Source organism: Leiobunum rupestre, chromosome 10 (assembly GCF_980474605.1).
Source record: "Leiobunum rupestre chromosome 10, qqLeiRupe1.1.hap1, whole genome shotgun sequence".
Classification (NCBI taxonomy): domain Eukaryota; kingdom Metazoa; phylum Arthropoda; class Arachnida; order Opiliones; family Sclerosomatidae; genus Leiobunum; species Leiobunum rupestre.
In genome coordinates, this window is record NC_143393.1 from 24324089 (window position 1) to 24343637 (window position 19549).

Below are 19549 nucleotides of genomic sequence, written 5' to 3' on the forward strand. Positions count from 1 at the left end.
TCCGAGCGTTCATCCAGTACCACAAGCTGAGATCGAACCCGGCTCCTCTTGTTGCGAGGCGAAAGTGCTAACCACTAATATATTCATATACAAAACAAAGCGACGAAGTTACAGCATTTTGGCTCTAAGAGCGGCCGCACGAAAAGTGAATTACCATTTCGGCCACCAATGGCGCTACGGTCTAGTGTTTACAGAAAGAACAATTCGGGCAACCTCATTTTACCCAGTACCAGGAATCCATAACGCTACTTGGAATGAATAACGGCTTTGATTCCGTTTGGGGCGGAACATAGTAGGCGGAGCTTATAAGCCGAGTGTTAGCTCCTCCTCTCATCAAACCACGTGACTAATGTGTCGTTTGCTCAGTCGTCTGATTGACCGAAATAGGAATAAGAACAAAGTTATAAAATAACTTAAAAAAACGGCTGAAAGCAGTTGTTTCGGAAATGAACATTTAATATTCCCTCCGCGCCAGTTTAAGGAATAATTAATTAGTCCATGGTTCATGCAAGGAAAAGTCCAAATTTTTTTAACACTTTGTGCCAAGCACTATGTAATGCATGTTTGAAATCCTATCATGATAGGATGGCCTTAATTTGTTGGATGTTTGATAACTCTCGCAGGATTTTGATAGCTATTTGCTTGACTCCACGCTTCTAAATCTGAGCTGTTAGGCCTTTGTTCAGGATTTGGAGGAAAATAGACCTACCATTATTATCGCTCTTTTCTTTGAAAACTATCAGGCGACTAACAAGAAACATGTACATTTTTAATAACGAATCAAACGCGAGAGCTTTCGCGTCACCGAATTTTACGTCATTTAAGTCGGTATAAGCGTTTTTAACCCCAACCCATAATGGCCACGAAATATTCATTCCAAGTAGCGTAATGGATTCCTGCCAGTACCAATAGCTCCTTTTCCTGCGAGCCGAAAGTGTTCACCTTCCCAAATTATTTACGTCAAGGCGTTATGTATATTCTTATACTAGTTTCCCGTATTAGATTGCGACGCCGGCTTTTTGCCTCATTTTCGGCGCGCCGCCTACAATAGGTCAATTTTTTCGCCGCCACCGCAGTTTCTTCGGCACGACGACGTACTATTTCCAATTTCTTCCCCAAAAAAAAACAAAAAATATGAACGCCAGACAATTCTAGTATTCCAAAGCTTATTATCACAGGTGACATTTATTTCTAGTATTGTATTTTGTAGTATTTCTTTTTCAGTTCCTTCTTTCTAGCCGGTGTGTACTTAATTACCATTTAAATTTTTTATATTCTTGGATGCATTTTTTAAGGCTTACGCCGCCGCTGTTGAACAGAAATAACCGAACGCCGCCGCCGAAACTAGTTGGTCGGCGCGCCGCAACTGAATGCTCTGAAAATGAGTAACGCCGCCACCGACAATTTATCTAGACTATATCAACAATTTAAAAGCGGAAGACAAATGTTTATTGTAATAAAATAGCGATAAAAAACGACAAATTTCGAAAATACAATCGTATAAAAATCCGCAATTGGGGAAATTGATTTTGGGGGAAACAGTCTTTTACAAAAATACTGCGCGTCGAAGTAAAAAGGTCCTAAAAATGAAAGATCGAAGGAATATTATAAATTAAACACCTAAAAAGTCGATTTTAACATTCCGATTTCGTCCGGGCTCCACTGCTGCCCGGCACTGAACTGGTGGACGTGCACGGTTTGCACTCGGCGGCACCAGTGCCGTCCTGGTACGTCCCGAACTGACACGGCACGCAATCTTCCCCGCCATCGTGATACGTCCCGGATGGACATTCGACTACAAAAGGTTTAGTTCAGTTACTAGTTAAAAAATGAAATTCTTAGCTGAATAATATTATTTATTTATAGATAATTTGCGGCGCTTTCGACTGGGGGCTACCATTTTTATTATTTTTCCCGTTACGACCGACCCCCGCCCCCCCCCCCCCCAAGTCACCTTAACTATGGGTAATCCCCCCCCCCCATAACACCTTTAGTAGGATCTTTCAGTAGGATGAAAAAATAACATTTCTCCCCAGGGGAATCCCAGCTGATTACACAGTAGCAGAGACATAGAGACCACGTGAGCGATTGTAGATTCTAAGCCTTGCCATTTTAGCCCGTGTTATTTTCCTAATTTTGATCCTTTAAAGCTTTTAACTCATAAAACATAAACACTAATTAAGCTAACCTTTAATACTTGTGATCTCTTAATTACTAAGAAAATGAATGGTAAATCACAATTTCACAAAACCCTAAAAGTGATATCCCATGCTACAGCTATTTTTTAAAACTAATAGAATTAACAGTAGGATAGTAGATACTGTATGGAAAACAGCTTTTCATCAACAGGGCTACCAGAACATTTTTACGAGCTTCAGACGCCGCAAAAGGTCTATAGCAAAAGAGGATTTTGGGGTTTTTTCCCCTCGTGATCTCTGACGTGACATATTGTCATGGCAACCCTTTCTAAGGCGGGGCATAGTCTACGACGCTACGAGCAAGCACCCGATACTAGGTAGGTAAATGCTACGAGCAACAAAGTCGTGGATTTCTCGCGTACAGTTTTCATTGGTTAGACGCATTATCGCCTGCTGTCGTCGGAAGGGGGAAATTCGGAAATTGTCTTCCCCCTTTCCGCAAAATGTTCATCGCATGCTTGTTTTCCACTGGCGCGCGCAACGACGCGTTTCTCAGCGCGTCATAATGTTATTTTCTTTACGCGCGTAAAAACGTTTGAACGTTTCAAAACTGAGAAACGCGTCCTAGCGCGCGCTAGTGGAAAACAAGCTTTACAGATTCGTCCAATGAAATTTGTACACAACACTGCGTTAGTGTGTTTAAAGGCTAGCTGCATTCTCCTTGTGTTTGTTGCTCCTAGGTAAATGCAATGGCCTATAAGAGTTGAAACTTACCACATTGGTCGGTCGCCTTGTCGACGCCGAATCCCAACTTATCGCAGATCAGCCGGAAGTGGCTTTGCGTGAAGGAATTATCGTCGATAGAGTGTCCTTCCGCCTCCACCATATTCCGGAAGTCATCACCGGATATGAAGCTTCTCTTGGTTTGCTTGATGACGTCGTCAATCGTGTCTTCGGCGTTTGAGTCGTAATCCTTGGGATCAAACGAAGCCTGCGGGAAAACAAAACGTGTAAAATTACTTAATGTGATAAAAATTACTTTATGCAAAAGTGACATAATTACCAAAAGTGTGTCAATCGAACCTATTTCCTAATGAATGCTACGAGTGAAATTCAGGTTGGGAGGGGAGAAGGGAAAGTTTGCCTTGGGGAGGGAAGGAAGTTAAAACCCACAAATAACGCCTCGTAGTGAGGAACGGAGCAATTAAGTAGCACTGGATTTTTCGTCGTTCTGTGGAGATGCTATCGCCATCTACCTACGATATAATACCATAGACTAAAAAAATATCCAGAAAGGCGACAATAAATAGTCTTTTATGTGGCCGATCTCGAGTCGAGCATTCATTAAACCTTTAGCATACGAAAGTACAGGGATTGTCACACTTTAAATTATGTCACTTTTGCTTTATGTGATTTAAGAAAATGTTCAAATGAAAAGACGTAAGTCAGTACTATAAAACGTGTGACCCTCCACGTAACCAAATATAAACATTATTTTTCCCTGAACCGTCACAATCCCAATTCCTCATTAGAAATGTTTTATTACCATACACCATCCCATCAATTAAAGCAAGTGTCGGCTCCTATTTTAAGGTTAGTATCATTGGCGAGCGAGAGATGTCACTAACGTAGAGTTTAGTCGAAATTGAAACAAGTTGAGCAAGCAAATTATTCCCTCAAAAGTAGGTGCCTCGACGTACCCCTTAATTTGATTGGCTTTGCGTAATCACGTGCGCAGTCAACACTTAGCTTGGATTGGCTTTTCTGCAATAACGTGTTTCAATCTCGTAATCGTTGAGTTCAAATAAATGACAATACGGTTTTGAAAGTCGAAAATAGATGGAAGCACCTTCCCGCGAATCTAATCAATCTTAGCCATCTTCGTTACATAGACCCAATCAAAAATACAGACTGCAACGATAGAGCCGACACTCGCTTTAAGAGAAGCAGATCCACCTTTGGGAAAACAAGCAGGAAAGAACGGGCCAGAAAAGTCATAAAGGCGCACCTTGACGATCCATTTAAATGTTAAAGTGGATCCTCGTTCATTCTGCCAACATTGCGTAATCCAATCCTTGCAATTGATGGTGGCGCAACTCCCCCTGTTGGCCGCAACCAGAACTTGCACCGTCCGGTTGATGAAGGGCTCGTTACTGCCGCATCCGTCTTTCAGGGACACGTTGAAACCCAGAACTACTTCCAGCGACGTCGTTGGCAATTCTCCTGACAAGACACGAGACAAATACGTTAACTGAGGGGGACCGAAAGTAATGTCATTCTTAATGATTAGCGTACGGCGGGTAAGAATTCGCGTTAAAATTTCCTCGTGGAAAATAAATCTAAAATACGTGACCTCAATTCTCTCGTTCGGCGTTTAAAATTCCCTCCGTATGTAATTAAAGATGAGACCTTGTGCTAATTATCGTAGTTGGCGGCTAATTAACGTTAAAGAACCCACCGGTAAAGAGTGAATTGTTGAAACTAAATACGAAATTGTGTAATTTGCCAAATTTATTATGGTTTTTTTTTCCAGTTTTTATTGGCATCGCGTTAAATCTTGATTATTTTTAAGAATAATTATAGACCAAAATATGTGAGGTTTTTCCGGGTAGATCATTCAGTGTCTGATGTAGGTTTGTCGATACATCGTGGGCAGCCTTGATCTCGTCTTCTAAACAGTGAACGGTTGATTTAGCCTGCGCAAATACGACATAAAGTCGAAACGTGTAAATAATATTTGATATTCTGCCCGAGTACGTAATTTTAAATACCAGTATAAATACTACTCGGGTATCGTCGAGTAAAGATTAATTTCGCTTCTATTCTCAGACATCATGTACTTCAAATTGATAATAGTAGGCTTTGTCTTGACAACGTGGAAATTACGGGATGTGGATGCGCAAAGTAAATATAGCGAATAGTTTCGTTGAGTTTAATAAATTTTAAATAACTTCTTTCGTACGATGTCTACAGTAGGTTGCGCTAACATAAACGACCCTTTGCACGGTCGAAGCAGCGGCTCTTGCGTCAACGCCAAACCCAAAGACATCTGCGCTTTTAAATGCGATGAAGGTAGAAAAATAATCGGCTGTTTGAAATCGACCTGTTTGGAGGATGGAACTTGGAGTTGTAACCCGGCCAAATGTCAATAATAAGTATAGATAGTCAATAAGTTGTAGATATTTGTTTAAACTTGTATATTTTTGTGTATTTATTCACGCTATTTTGTTAATAATAAACCAATATAAATAAGCACCTCAATATGTCTATTTTTCTTTTTTGGTAGCCACAAAAGTTTCAGATTCAAATTACCTGACTATTCCCTGACCATTTTAAGAGATTTTCCCTGACTTTTTAAAGTCAAAATTTTTATTTTATTTTATTTTATATTTTACTTTTATCAGAAGTTAATACATTTCAATGGACTTGTATTTCAGTAAAATGGTTATTGCAATGTTGAAAAAATTAGTCAAACTTTCAAGGAAATAAATGATAGTCGTAGAACTTTTCAAAGGACTAGAGTAAATTTACCTTCCCTGATGTTTTACAAATTCTTAAAATTCCCTGACCTTTCCCTGAATTTTTAGGTCCATTTTTAAATTGCCTGACATTTCCCTGACGTGTGACAACCCTGTTTGGAGTTAATAAAAACCACCTATCGACTATAATGCAGAAAAATTACGCGAAAGGGTAGAAAAGTTCATAATAAAAAGGGGGCAAAAAAAGCTAAACCCTAATAAATTAAAGTAATGATAAAATTACGAATTACTGGGAACAATAGGTCTTCAGGAATAAAGTTAAAATTAAAACGCAAAATTCGGACCAAATATTCCTTTTTTCCCCTATTTTCTATGGACACCTTTTCGCGTGATTAAATAATTTATTGGCTTTTAAAAATAGCTTTCGAAGCAAGGCTAAGTTGACGTCACCGGTCACTGAGGTAGGACATCAAAGTTTTAGTCAAGCCGCGTATGCCCCAGACGTAAATTTATTAAAATTTACTAATTGGGGCTGACGAAAAAAACAATAAAAATAAATGGGTGGGGTTTAACAATCGTCACTTCGTTGCGTATTTTGGGGCTAAGGTAAAAAGTGAAATAGCTTACTTAGGCAATCAGGTAACTTGGCTGAGGAGTCTTTCGAAGGCATGAAACTCCAACGAGCTTCTTCTTTGAAACATTCAACGGTCATGGTGCTTCTGGGCTTTCCTTGGAAAGCGGAGGAATGCAGAGTATGGTCTTCGTCACACGTCACAACGCAATTGCTAGCCTCCGTGTCGCACGCGAGGTTACCATTCGCGGGGGACATCAGGACGGGACACTCTTCGTTGAGCTTAACTAAAAAGAGAAGGAATAAACAATGGCACTTCGAAAACTCGTTACCGTAACTGACTCAAATCCCTTCCATCGTAAGAAGCGTCGGTATAAGCGGCCGAAGTCAATGTCGTCAACTCGTCCAAGGGGACTTCGACGTCAACCGCCTTCATGGAATAGTTACACTGGGCGGATATACGTAGTTCCGGATCGTAGGTAGAACAAGTAATGACGAACAACCCTAAAAGGGACAACTTCATCCGGTCTTTGAAGGTGGCCACTACGTCTCCGCTCTCGTCGGTGACGACGCAACTGGAGTTGAGTTTCTCGTTGTTGAAGGTGGAGAAGTAGTCGGGCGCTACGAACAACTCCGGATCCGTGGAATCTTTGGGGACATTGTCGCAAACCTTGGCCGTGGGAGGAAGTTGTTGGACGCAAAGAGGGGCCTTTGTTGAGTTCCATTTGAAACCGTCGAAGCAACTGACCGTGTCCAATGGACTTTGGCTAGTGGGGATGACGTGACCGGAATCGCACGAATAATGGCAGAAACTACCCACCGAGTGTAGTATGGGACCCACGCCTGGTCCGTAATCTTCGCTCAAGTCGCAAGTAATTGAACCATTTTCCGGAGCTACGGGTGGACTAAGACATTGCCCGATAACGTTGACTTTGAATTTACAAGAAGCGGTGGTACCGTAGAACGGGTCCTCCGTGTCGCAAGTAACGACGCGAAGTCCCAATATTTTACCTTTCACCTTTGAGGAACAGGCTACTTTTAAACGTCTTCCCGTTTGGTCACCGGATATCGCGGTTGGTGTATCGAATAAGTTAGCTTTCCATTGTCCTTTAACGACCGTGATCGCGTCTTGGCAGCGAAGGACCGGGTTCATTTTTTGGAGACACTTTGGGATAGCTTCCGTGATGTTCCATCGCGGAGGTTTGCAAGCGATGCTCCACGAACGAACGATTTTGGATTTGGTGAGAGCTCCTCTACTGTCGGGAATAAACATCTGAAAGCCGGCTTTGCACTTGTAAGTACAGACGCTGGAGTCAGTGCGGTAGAGACCGTTGGTGCTGTAAGATTCCTCCACGGATATGTCGCTTCTTCTGGGAGCGGACGGATTCGACTTTTGATCGGTGCAGGACACGACGGCGTTCTCAATGTCGGGAGATTTAGGGCAGTAGTTATCTAGAATAAAAACAATACTAACCAAATTAAACTTTCGATACGCTTTTTAAATTTATATCAAGCTCGTACATAAACATTCGACAATCGCGGTTTGATTCCAAGATGAATCCTCGCAGACAATGACCCCTTCGTTAGGGTCAATCGTGGACATTTCGTACCCGGACAAACAAAAGTACTTGCAGACGGTTCCGGTGGGATAGACCACTCGTTTCTCGTTACCGTTCAGAGCAGGAAGGACGGAATTTTCAACCGCCACGATCTGGTCGTCGTAACAGACGACCAAACCGTTCTTAGGCCTTTGAGGCGCCGTGCAGAACGTAAATGGTTTAACCGTAGTTGTGGTCGTAGTAGTAGGGGCTCGCGTCGTCGTAGTAGTAGCTACAGTTGTTGTTTCCGGTGTCGGTGAGGGTCTAGGTCGGGTTTCAACGGGTAACTCCGTTTCGGTGGGTCTGAGTGGTTGATACGTTGGTCGCCGCGGTCGGTACGGTGTCCAGTACGACGTGTACGGGGTTGGGCGTGTTCTCGGATCTTCCCAATAGGGTCGCGGAGTTGAGGTTGAAGTCCACGAAGCTTGAGTTCCGGGGGCTGTCAACTCCGTCGGACGAGACGGATGGGTTCTTGGGGACGACCAATATGGTCTGGAAGTCGACGGTCGATTTCTCGGGTCCTCATAATAGGGACGGGTCCTATAATCATATGGTCTCTGCGTTCGATATGTTCGAGGAGTAGTAGGGCGTGTTGGGTGCGTTCTACGATCGGTATAATATGGACTGGGAGTCGTAGGATGGGTTCTAGCATCAGTCCAATACGGTCTAGGAGTCGTAGGATGGGTTCGAGCATCAGTCCAATACGGTCTAGGAGTCGTAGGATGGGTTCGAGCATCAGTCCAATACGGTCTAGGAGTCGTAGGATGGGTTCTAGCATCAGTCCAATACGGTCTAGGAGTCGTAGGATGGGTTCTAGCATCAGTAGGACGTGTTGGATGAGTTCTAGTCTCAGTCCAGTATGGTCTAGGCGTTGTCGGGTGCGTTCTGCGATCAGTCAAATAGGGACTACGCGTTGTCGGTGGTGCGCGAGTGGTTTGCGCGGGGTAACCATTTCCCCTTTTTGGTAATAGCAGGTAAAAGAAAGGCTTCTTGTGGCAAAGCTTCTTCCCTCTGGCTATGAAATCCCTAAAGGATAATTCACAAAACATTATTGATTAAACGTTAAGAAAATAAAACATTACAATTTGTCCTACTTGATAATCTGAGGACATCCAAGAGCTTTCCACGTTTTCTCGACCTTACAATCGGGTCTTCCTGGCAAAGACACTCTATTATCGTGGAAATGTTTTTGCATCAGACAATTGTAAGGAATCGGTTCGCATTTTCGTTGAGGACTCGGAGGAGCCGGTGGCGCAGTCGGTGGACGATTTTCGTCACGGATATCACGATGATCTTTTCTGGATTTATGATAGTCGTTATGATTCGGTTGTTGATTTCCATGACGAATATCCGGATGATCTCGTCTGGATTGATTATCGTCTCGAATCGGTTGTTGATTTCCATGAAGATTATCCGGATTATCTCGTCTGAATTGATTATCGTCTCGAATCGGTTGTTGATTTCCATGAAGATTATCCGGATTATCTCGTCTGAATTGATTATCGTCTCGAATCGGTTGTTGATTTCCATGACGATTATCCGGATGATCTCGTCTGGATTGATTATCGTCTCGAATCGGTTGTTGATTTCCATGACGATTATCCGGATGATCTCGTCTGGATTGATTATCGTCTCGAATCGGTTGTTGATTTCCATGACGATTATCCGGATGATCTCGTCTGGATTGATTATCGTCTCGAATCGGTTGTTGATTTCCATGACGAATATCAGGATGATCTAGTCTGGACTGATAATTGTCGTTATGACTTGGTAGTTGATTTCCATGATGAATATCCGGATGACCTCTTATGGATTGATTCTCGTCTGGAATCGATGGGTGACTGTCGCGATGATCATTTTTCGACCTATTATCATCGTGATCAAATGCCGGGCGATTTTCGTCGCGAATATCACGGTGATCGTGACGAAGATGATGATTTGAGTGATGTTGCCTACGGTGGCGATGATGATGTTGATGATAATTATGAGGAGACGAACTAGGCTCGTCTCTAGGAACTGTTGCGCGCGATGGTTGGCGACCTTCGTGAATGGTCACTCGTACTCTAGCGGCAGGATGTTGATCAGTCGACACCGACTGATGATTTTGGTTATCGTAGATTCGATAATGATTGTACGCTGGTATGGGAACCTTCTGGTTGTTCGGATCCCGGAGGCTGACTGCGTAACTGTTCCGCCTGCGGGATTGAAACGTCAACAAAAATATTGTAGACATATCAAATTGTCGGATGTCTCGCCAAGATAAAAGCCGTTCATTTATGGCGCGAAGCCTCGGACCAATTAATTATCAAAACAAATTCATTTCGAAGTTTCAAATAACAAATACGAAAGGGCAACAATGTTTGGAAAGCGCCATAAACTAATCAACGCCAGGGGTTAGATTAATCCAAATAAATCTAAACCGTTTCAAAACAGTAATCAACCTTTCGACAGAGTCACCTTACCGCACCGTGTTTGGTCGCTATATTTAGAAGCCGTTGGGGTCGTGGGGTGCGCGAACTTGACTCGCTTCTGGAAGAAACCGTTTTCACGGAGCTCGGAGCTAAAATTACGCAAGCTCCATAACTTAGTTTCCCAGTACAAAGATATTGGGTACGTTATTTTGGATATAATGAATAAACGACTGAAATCGATTCGGGTAGACCAGAATATAAATTGTCTAGCGTAAACAGGGCTATACTACTAACTTTGAATAACGTAAAAATATCGCAATTCTATGTTGGTTTAAATGTAAGCAACAATTAATAGACGATTTAAGTAGTACTAGAATTATATTACTTTATAAGTAAGGCCTTAAGTCCGAGTCATCGAGCGACTTTTATTGAAAATCAATGGAGGCGAAATAGGGGGGTATAGGAGTATATTGCATATCCCGGATTTCAGTCTGGGGTACCAAGTATAAATTTGTATCCTAAATCATAAATTTTCTAAACATTGGAATTATAGAAAACACAAAAACTACGATAAATGATAAATATTTGATTAAAGAAATTTAATTCGAATAATAGAAAAATTTGGGTGAAGGATAGAACACGAAAACCACGAGGAATAATAAATATTTGAATAAAGCAATTTAATCGATTTCAACTATTGTGTTGGAAGACAGTCACAAAGTAAATGTTTGGACAAGATTTTAGTAATTTCTTTGTACCCCACCCCAATACCGTTAATATTATTCTTTTTGAAAAACGTACAGTCCCGATCAAAAGTTTCTGTCCTTTTTCTCTTGGCAGCTATTTGGTTTCTATTTTATGTCGAAAAACGACTGGGGGCTTTTTGGAAAGAATACCTTCACGAAAATAATACGCAGTGAAAAATAATGCGCTAGCACCATTTGGGCGTGAGCAAAGCCGGAAATAGAAAAACCCCTCCAAACTGAAATCACGAAAAATTAATAATTTATATCGACGGGTGATCACACTCAGAAACCAAATCTAATTCCATTTTAAAGTGAAACAAGAGCAAATGATTGAAATTATGGTTAATTTTCATGTTTTTGTAGTAACTAATTCTTTAATAACTAGATTTGGGGGTTTGATCACGCGTTGAAATTATATAAATTATATAATAATTTAAATTTATATAATCATTTATAATTTATGTCATAATTTATAATTTATATAATCATTTATAATTTGTATAATCATTTTTAATTTATGTCATCATTTATAATTTATATAATAATTTATAATTTGTATAATCATTTATAATTTATATAATCATTTATAATTTGTATAATAATTTATAATTTGTATAATAATTTATAATTTATATAATAATTTATAAAATATATAATAATTTATAAAATATATAATAATTTATAATTCATATAATAATTTATGGTTTATATAATAATTTATAATTTGTGTAATAATTTATGGTTTATATAATAATTTATAATTTGTGTAATAATTTATAATTTATATAATAATTTATAAAATATATAATAATTTATAAAATATATAATAATTTATAATTCATATAATAATTTATGGTTTATATAATAATTTATAATTCATATAATAATTTATGGTTTATATAATAATTTCTAATAATATTTTTTGTTTAATTTTAGGCAGGATATAATTTAGAAATTTTCAAAGTCATTTTGAGGGGTTTGTTCTATTTCCCGCTTTGCTCACGCCTAAATGGTGTTAGCGCCTTATTTTTCACTGTGTATTTTTTTCGTGAAGGTATTCTTTCCAAAAAGCCCACAGTCGGTTTCCGACATAAAATAGAAACAAAATGGCTGCCAAAAGAAAACGGCCAGAAACTTTTGATCGGAACTGTACGTTTTTCCAAATACGTTTCGGGAGAAAATAATAATTCGTCGGTAAATACATTAAATTATAACTTTCTTAATAGCATTTATAAATATAACTATTTTTATGCGGTGTTATTTTTGACACTATTTCTCGTTAGGAAAAATAATGAACGCTGTAAATTTGAAGCCGTGAAGAGGTTTACTCGTAAGTAACTTAATACAAATAAGTATGACAGTTCTGTAAAATTATCACCGAACTGATTTGTAGAGTTATAACGCTATCAAGGTTTAATTTAGCTCAGAGCCATCTAACGTCCAAATACACACAAAGCGAAATATACAATTACCAAGGACGATAATATCAGTTTGTTTGGGAGTCTAAATCGGAGCTTAGTGAGAGTGTCGTGTCGAAAAATGGTTAGATCAGAAAATTATAAATAAAAAAACGGGAAGTGTCATACTTATATTCTTACGTTGCTTATGGTAAGAGATATAATATGGAAAATTATAATAATGATCAGAAACCAAGGTAACGCCTTAGGCCCAAGTCATCAAGCGACTTTTTAAAGCCATTAATTCAGTTGGCCGGGTTACAATGTGTAGGAGGGTGGTGGCAAGCCGTGCATGCCACGTGAGCCACAGCTCCCTACACTAACTATAACCATTAACCTCAACAAGTTTTTATGGAAAGGGGAAAACGAAAATGTTGAGGGAAAACCCCATCAAACAGTATGGAGATAACTTAGTGTTGTTAATTTTCCGGAAAAATAAAATGCGGAAAAATTTCCAGAAAATTTTCCGCAAATCGGAAAAATTTAAATTTAAACATAAATTACTTTTTAAGGGTTTTTAATGTTTTTAACTTTTTATCGATATAAAATATCTAATATCAGTAAGCATACTACAAAACATTAATAGTGTTACGTTGTTAATCAGTTTAAACTAGTCTAGAGGTTTAGTTTTACTTTCAGATTCAAAAAAATGAGGCGAAAATGCTGTAAAATTTAAATTTTCAAACAATATATTAGACTAATCATGGAGTGAAAACTTTTTTAATTTTTTTCCGACTTACGACACTATTCTAACCACTAATATATTCATATACAAAACAAGACGACGAAAGTTACAGCATTTTGTCTCTAAGAGCGGACACACGAAAAGGGCATTAATAGTGTTTATCATTTCGGCCACCAATGGCGCTACGGTCTAGTGTTTACAGAAAGCGCGATCCGGGCAACCTCGTTTCCGAGCAATTAAAAGTTTATCGTCTCTCCCTCCCGAAAACATCTTTTTAATAACGCCATAGTTTCTAAATTCGTGGCTGCTTCGAGCGTTACTAGAACGAAAGGGGGGTTCCGTCCGGGGGGGCGGAAATATACGGGAAAGCAAATAATGACTCCCAGGTGGCCAAAGTTTAATAAACGTTAAAACCAAGCCTCCAGCGACAAAACGTCCCGTTTATATTTGTAATAAGACCGGTAACGTTCATTTCGTTAATGTCGTAAGTAAAGTATAACGCGTAAGTATGACAATGGACGATTACGATATCGAACGTTTTGGAGAATTTCTGCAACTCATTTCTAGGCGTAAACGCGAACGTCTACGTCTCTTCCCGACTGGTGGGTATAAATTTCGTTCAGCAAAATGTTTTTGTAATTTTTCGTCTAGCGAAATGAAATACGGCGCCATCTATGTATCAAATAGGATAATAAGGCCACGTCACCACATGCACCATCAACATCTTTCTAATTTTGGAAAAAATGGTGTGAAGACCCCGATGCCATATGCACCCAATCAAACTTCATTTAGAGAAAAAGTAACACACAACATTTTGTTTGCTGTACGACCTAACAAGTTAATAAAAATGGCTTTTGTTGCTAGTTTCACTCGTCGTCTGCTTATTCAAATGCCAGATTCCTGTATATAATAATTTATATAATAATTTATAATTGATATAATAATTTATAATGTATATAATAATTTATAATTGATATAATAATTTATAATGTATATAATAATTTATAATTGATATAATAATTTATAATGTATATAATAATTTATAATTTATATAATAATTTATAATGTATATAATAATTTATAATTTATATAATAATTTATAATGTATATAATAATTTATAATTTATATAATAATTTATAATTTATATAATAATTTATAATGTATATAATAATTTATAATTTATATAATAATTTATAATGTATATAATAATTTATAATTTATATAATAATTTATAATGTATATAATAATTTATAATGTATATAATAACAAGAATGTATTTATTTATACTCAGGGAGAATGAATATGTCGAGACTATCGACGGACACGTTGAGGCCCTAACCCCGTCACGCTAAGGGGGGGGGGGGGAGGAGCCGGTCTTATTTTTTGCGTCCTCGCACATCGTTAATCGCGTCGAAAAACGTAATTTTTAAGAACCAATGAGATTGCAGTATTATTTGATTTTATTAAAGTGGAGGAGCATACCGCGGGCTCCAACGGGTGGAATTGGAGAAACGCTAAACATATTCTCGACATATTCATTCTCCCTGAGTATAAATAAATACATTCTTGATAACAATTTATAATTTATATAATAATTTATAATTTATAAAATAATTTATAATTTATATAATAATTTATAATTTATAAAATAATTTATAATTTATATAATAATTAATAAATTTATATTATCATTTATAATTTATAAAATAATTTTTAATTTATATAATAATTTATAATTTATAAAATAATTTATAATTTATATAATAATTAATAAATTTATATTATAATTTATAATTTATAAAATAATTTATAATTTATATAATAATTAATAATTTTATATTATCATTTATAATTCATATACTTATTTATAATTTATATAACCATTTATAATTTATATAATCATTTATAATTTATATAATAATTTATAATTTATATAACCATTTATAATTTATATAATCATTTATCATTTATAATTCATATAATCATTTATCATTTATAATTCATATAATAATTTATAATTTATAATTCATATAATCATTTATCATTTATAATTCATATAATCATTTATCATTTATAATTCATATAATCATTTATCATTTATAATTCATATAATCATTTATCATTTATAATTCATATAATCATTTATCATTTATAATTCATATAATCATTTATCATTTATAATTCATATAATCATTTATAATTTATAATTCATATAATCATTTATCATTTATAATTCATATAATCATTTATCATTTATATAATCATTTATCATTTATATAATCATTTATCCTTTATATAATCATTTATCATTTATATGATAATTTATCATTTATATAATCATTGATAATAATCCATTTTAGTAAGAGTTGTCAATGCTTAGCCACGTTAGCGTTGGGATAATAATAATAAGTGTCATACTTTTGTTTATTACGTTACTTATGATAACAAACGTGTATATATTTAACGGTTTCTAGGACGCGACGTTTAAGCTATTCATAAAATTGGAGCTATATTTAAATATAACCTTGAGATAAATTTTAATCCTGGCTTTTAAAAAAAATATTTCAAAACTAAATTGTCAGACTGCTTACATTAACCTATCTTTTCGCTCGGGCTGTTTTTGAAGCGTTTGATTAAACCTAGGATGGCTCGCCTTTAAAATAGGCTTTTATACATTCTCTATAAATATATTGCCAAGGTTGCTAGACTACCAAGATAAGACTGGAAATATAAATCGAGTTTGAAATATTTTTTTTTCCTTTTCGGAACTCTTTTCAATGGATAGTTTTATTTTTATTATCGCTTATATAGTGTAACGTGGATTTAAACAGCAACGAGTTGAAAAACCCTGATTTAGGAGAAAGTGATTTGGGCTGATGGGAGCGTCGCGTGGCGGCGTCGCGGAGAGTTAGAAGTTGTAATACGATCCCGGAAAAAATACAAAACTGTACTTATTTCGACGACGGCTGGCGTGTTTTGGGAATTGTAATCGCAACGTTGCTTTGACTAGGATCCCCATTTGGCGTGGGCGACGTTGTGTTAGGTGAAACTTAAATTACTCTATACGGATGGAATAATAAAAAGAATTTTTTACATGGTTATTATTTTCTCTCTTACGTGAAATTTGGCTTTTAAACCGCTGAAGGGTTTTCCTATTTTGCCAAATTGTACCTTATCATATTGGCAAACAAATACTCTTAACAGACAATAGAAAATTAAACTGAATATATTTCGTACCGAGAACGTATTCAGGCGAACAGAGAACGGATGGGAATCTAGTGATTTACGGAAGAAAAACCACGCCCCTCCAACCATTCCTCGCGTAAGCTTTCCCCACTATCTCCCGGTACTGGGGAAGACACTCCGTTCTTATAGCTAATAGGCGCTTCAATAAATGACGCTCTCTTTTTTATTTCCTCCCCAACGCGCATGCGCGGGTCACTGAATAAAATAGTCACGTAGTTTATGTTAGTTATACTTGAAAGGCTAAAGTTGATAGCGCGCACGCATTTTGGTTTTTTTAGGAGGCACGTGCCTAATCGTACGAGCCCTTCTAACGGTAATAGTTAGTGTAGATAACTTTTGTCACGCTTGCCACCATCCTCCTACGCATTGTAGCCTGGCCACCTGCTTAAAGGCATTAAAAGTCGCTAGATGACTTGGGAATAAGGTGGTGCCTTGGTAATTTAAGTACCTTATTCTCAATAAATTAGGGGAAAAGTAAGTTCATCGGCTTAAATATTATTATACCTTTCATTTTAAGGGCAATTTACAAATGGCCAATCTGAGGTGTAACGATGTACAATAATTATAACTTAAACTGTTGCTACACAAGTCCCTTTTTTAGAATAATTAAAAACTTAGTCAGATTTTGAGAATATGCGCTTCAATAAAACATCTTCAAGGAAATTACCAAGAAGTAATATTTTCTAGAGCCAGGACTGGCAAGTTTCTGTTTATATAGTACTTGTTGAAATAATGGGAACTTTTCACTTGCCTTTATACGTCAAAAAAAGCTACCTGGTTAAAAGGAAACACTTTTTGCATACCGTACAAGTGACAAGTTTCCATAATTTCAACAAGTACCAAATAAACAGTAGCTTGCAGGTCCTGGCTCGCGGATATATTACTTTTAGGCGATTTCCTTAAAGATGTTTTATTGAAGTGCCTATTTAGTTCCTTATTTAAATTAATGGTATTAAAAGTCGCTCGATGACTTGGGCCTTTGATGGTGCCTAGCTGATGATTATTATTATTATATCGAACTATTAAGCAGCGCGCGATTTCTAAATATAACGCTTTTACAAGTATGCCCTGGCTCTGTATTACTACTTCTAGGCAAATCACTGAACAGGTTTTATTTAAGCGTCTATAGGGGATTTTATCTCAGTGTAGTGGGAGAATATCTACCATAAATCATGAAAAATAAGAGGTTATAGTTGGCGTTTCACATTCTAGGTTAACCCTAATACATTCGTGGCAATCAATCACCTGTGAAACTGGGCGTAGTTTTGCGCAATCACCGCGTGCGAATTTCGTGCCGGATGCACCCATCGTTGCGGCGAACTTCCGGGAATCAGAACCACCAATGAGAAGGAGCAGAGCAGCCACCCGATCAAATCTGACAAGCAATAAAAATAAGAAAACAAACTGAACACTCTTAAGTTAAAAAATAATATCACGGCGTTAAAAGGGTGCAATAATAACTATACGCCGATAACGAATGACTCTCCGTGGCGCGAGCGGCGAGTGTCATAATAAATCGTCGCCAAGCGAAACGTCCCAATGAAAGTACGCTTAACAAGACCTAATAACGGAGAGTATCCGAGAAAAAAGAGTGCAAAATCATTCGCGACTTTCCGATAACTTTGTCGGTAGAACTTCTCATTTTTCTTATCAGCGGGCCGTCTTAGCGAGCTACTTGAGATCGACCCGGAGTGGAAACGGAAAAAAAATGTTATCTTTGAAGTGAGCGAGAGGGAGAGAGGGAGTGTAAGTCGGCGTGGTTTTCTTTAGAAAGCATTTTCTTTTAATGTTCGAGCAGGCAGGGTGTGTAGGCGTTAACCAGGGTCACGATAAATTCGGAAAGGAATTAAAAACACAGTCCCCCTAAGAAATCGCCGACGCTAGCAAGGTCAAAAGAGCTAGTTAAGGTGAAAACGTGCTCGTACTTACGCCCAACTGTAACGCGTCTCTTAATAAACCTCGTTTTAGGGTTAACAATGAAATGACATCCTCTTGACGTCGTAACCGATGCAAAGTCTATTTACTTTTATTTATTGACTTTGAGAAACATTTTATTGACTTTGAGAAACATTTTATTGTATGTGATATTTGTGGCTAATTTTTGTAAACTCAAATAATGAATTCGATAGCTATACGTAAATGTATTAAATTAATTCTTAATATTAATTGTGCGCTGGAGCTATTGCAATTTGTCTCGCGTTTTGTTTTGATCATTATTCAAACTATAATACACTTTAATATAATAATAATATAATATAATTTAATAATAATATTTAAACTAAGATAAAGCTAAGAGATATCATCAAACTGATATAAAATGGGTGCCAATTTCCTTAGCATTTAAAAAAAGCGACAACCTGTAAGCCAGTATTCTAAAAAACTGCTTTTAATACTTACGCATAATTTCGGTATAATCCTTAATTTTTCGCTTATAGAAAACTACATTGACATAATCCTTGAGGCGTTCATCGTATTGTCCTTAAAAACACACCACTGCAAAACGCGAGCCAATAAATTGAATTTAAAAATTGGGGAAAATCTGCGAATGAGGGTGGGTTCCCGCAGTGGGCCAGCTAGAACCACACAAACTCAGCGACGAGCGAAAGTGGAATCAACTCTTACTCTGACTGAAAATCCTCTCGTCTGCCGAAATCCGAGATGCAACGTTTCGAGAGTTTGCTGGGATATATATCATAGCCTGGCGGCACGAGCCAGACCCGCTGAAGAAGAGAGGATTTCTGGTAGCTACCCGTTTTGCCAAAATGCGCCAATATATATACACTTCCTAGGGAAGTATGTCTGTTCAATTAACGGCAGAGAGAACGGCGTCAACCAATTTCCAAAATAGAGTTGACCTCACGTGAAAAACCAATCTTAGTAATGTCATAAAGCGAGAGAATAAAACGGTTATGGGTTACCCGAATTTGTTCACGCCCGGACTAACGTGTTCGAAAAACGAATAAACCTTTTTATTATTTATTCCAACACTTTCTGAGGTGTTTGAACTTTAAAAAGAGGGAGAAATTAACATTACCAGTCGTGTAAAAAAGCGCGAAAAACCATTAACAGATACTAAACTCGTGCTCGCGTGTGCTTTGCGTTCATTTTTCCCGATTTTCCATCGCTCAACAGGGGGGATCATCCGTTTTGGATGCTTTAGAGAAGATGCCGATGGGAGCTTCCGTTTGGATGTGCCGACTGGATTTACATAAGCGGC

The 19549-nt window shown here is 37.4% G+C and overlaps 1 protein-coding gene and 1 long non-coding RNA gene across 2 annotated transcripts; one reads left to right on the forward strand and one right to left on the reverse strand.

Moving 5' to 3' along the window:
* Positions 1-1512: 1512 nt before the first annotated feature.
* LOC149925137 (uncharacterized) lies at positions 1513-17842 on the reverse strand. Its single transcript, XM_090161703.1, has 9 exons — positions 17799-17842; positions 17578-17745; positions 8881-9981; positions 7710-8812; positions 6531-7640; positions 6245-6475; positions 4147-4361; positions 2913-3129; positions 1513-1795 (listed from the first exon to the last, which is right to left on the reverse strand). Exons 1-9 carry the CDS (start codon positions 17840-17842, stop codon positions 1635-1637), a joined length of 4350 nt encoding a protein of 1449 aa, XP_090017829.1. The 3' UTR covers positions 1513-1634.
* Positions 4714-5387, forward strand: LOC149925138 (uncharacterized). The gene is made up of 2 exons (XR_016476990.1): positions 4714-5042; positions 5112-5387. It is a non-coding gene; the product is annotated as an uncharacterized LOC149925138 (long non-coding RNA).
* Positions 17843-19549: the final 1707 nt, after the last annotated feature.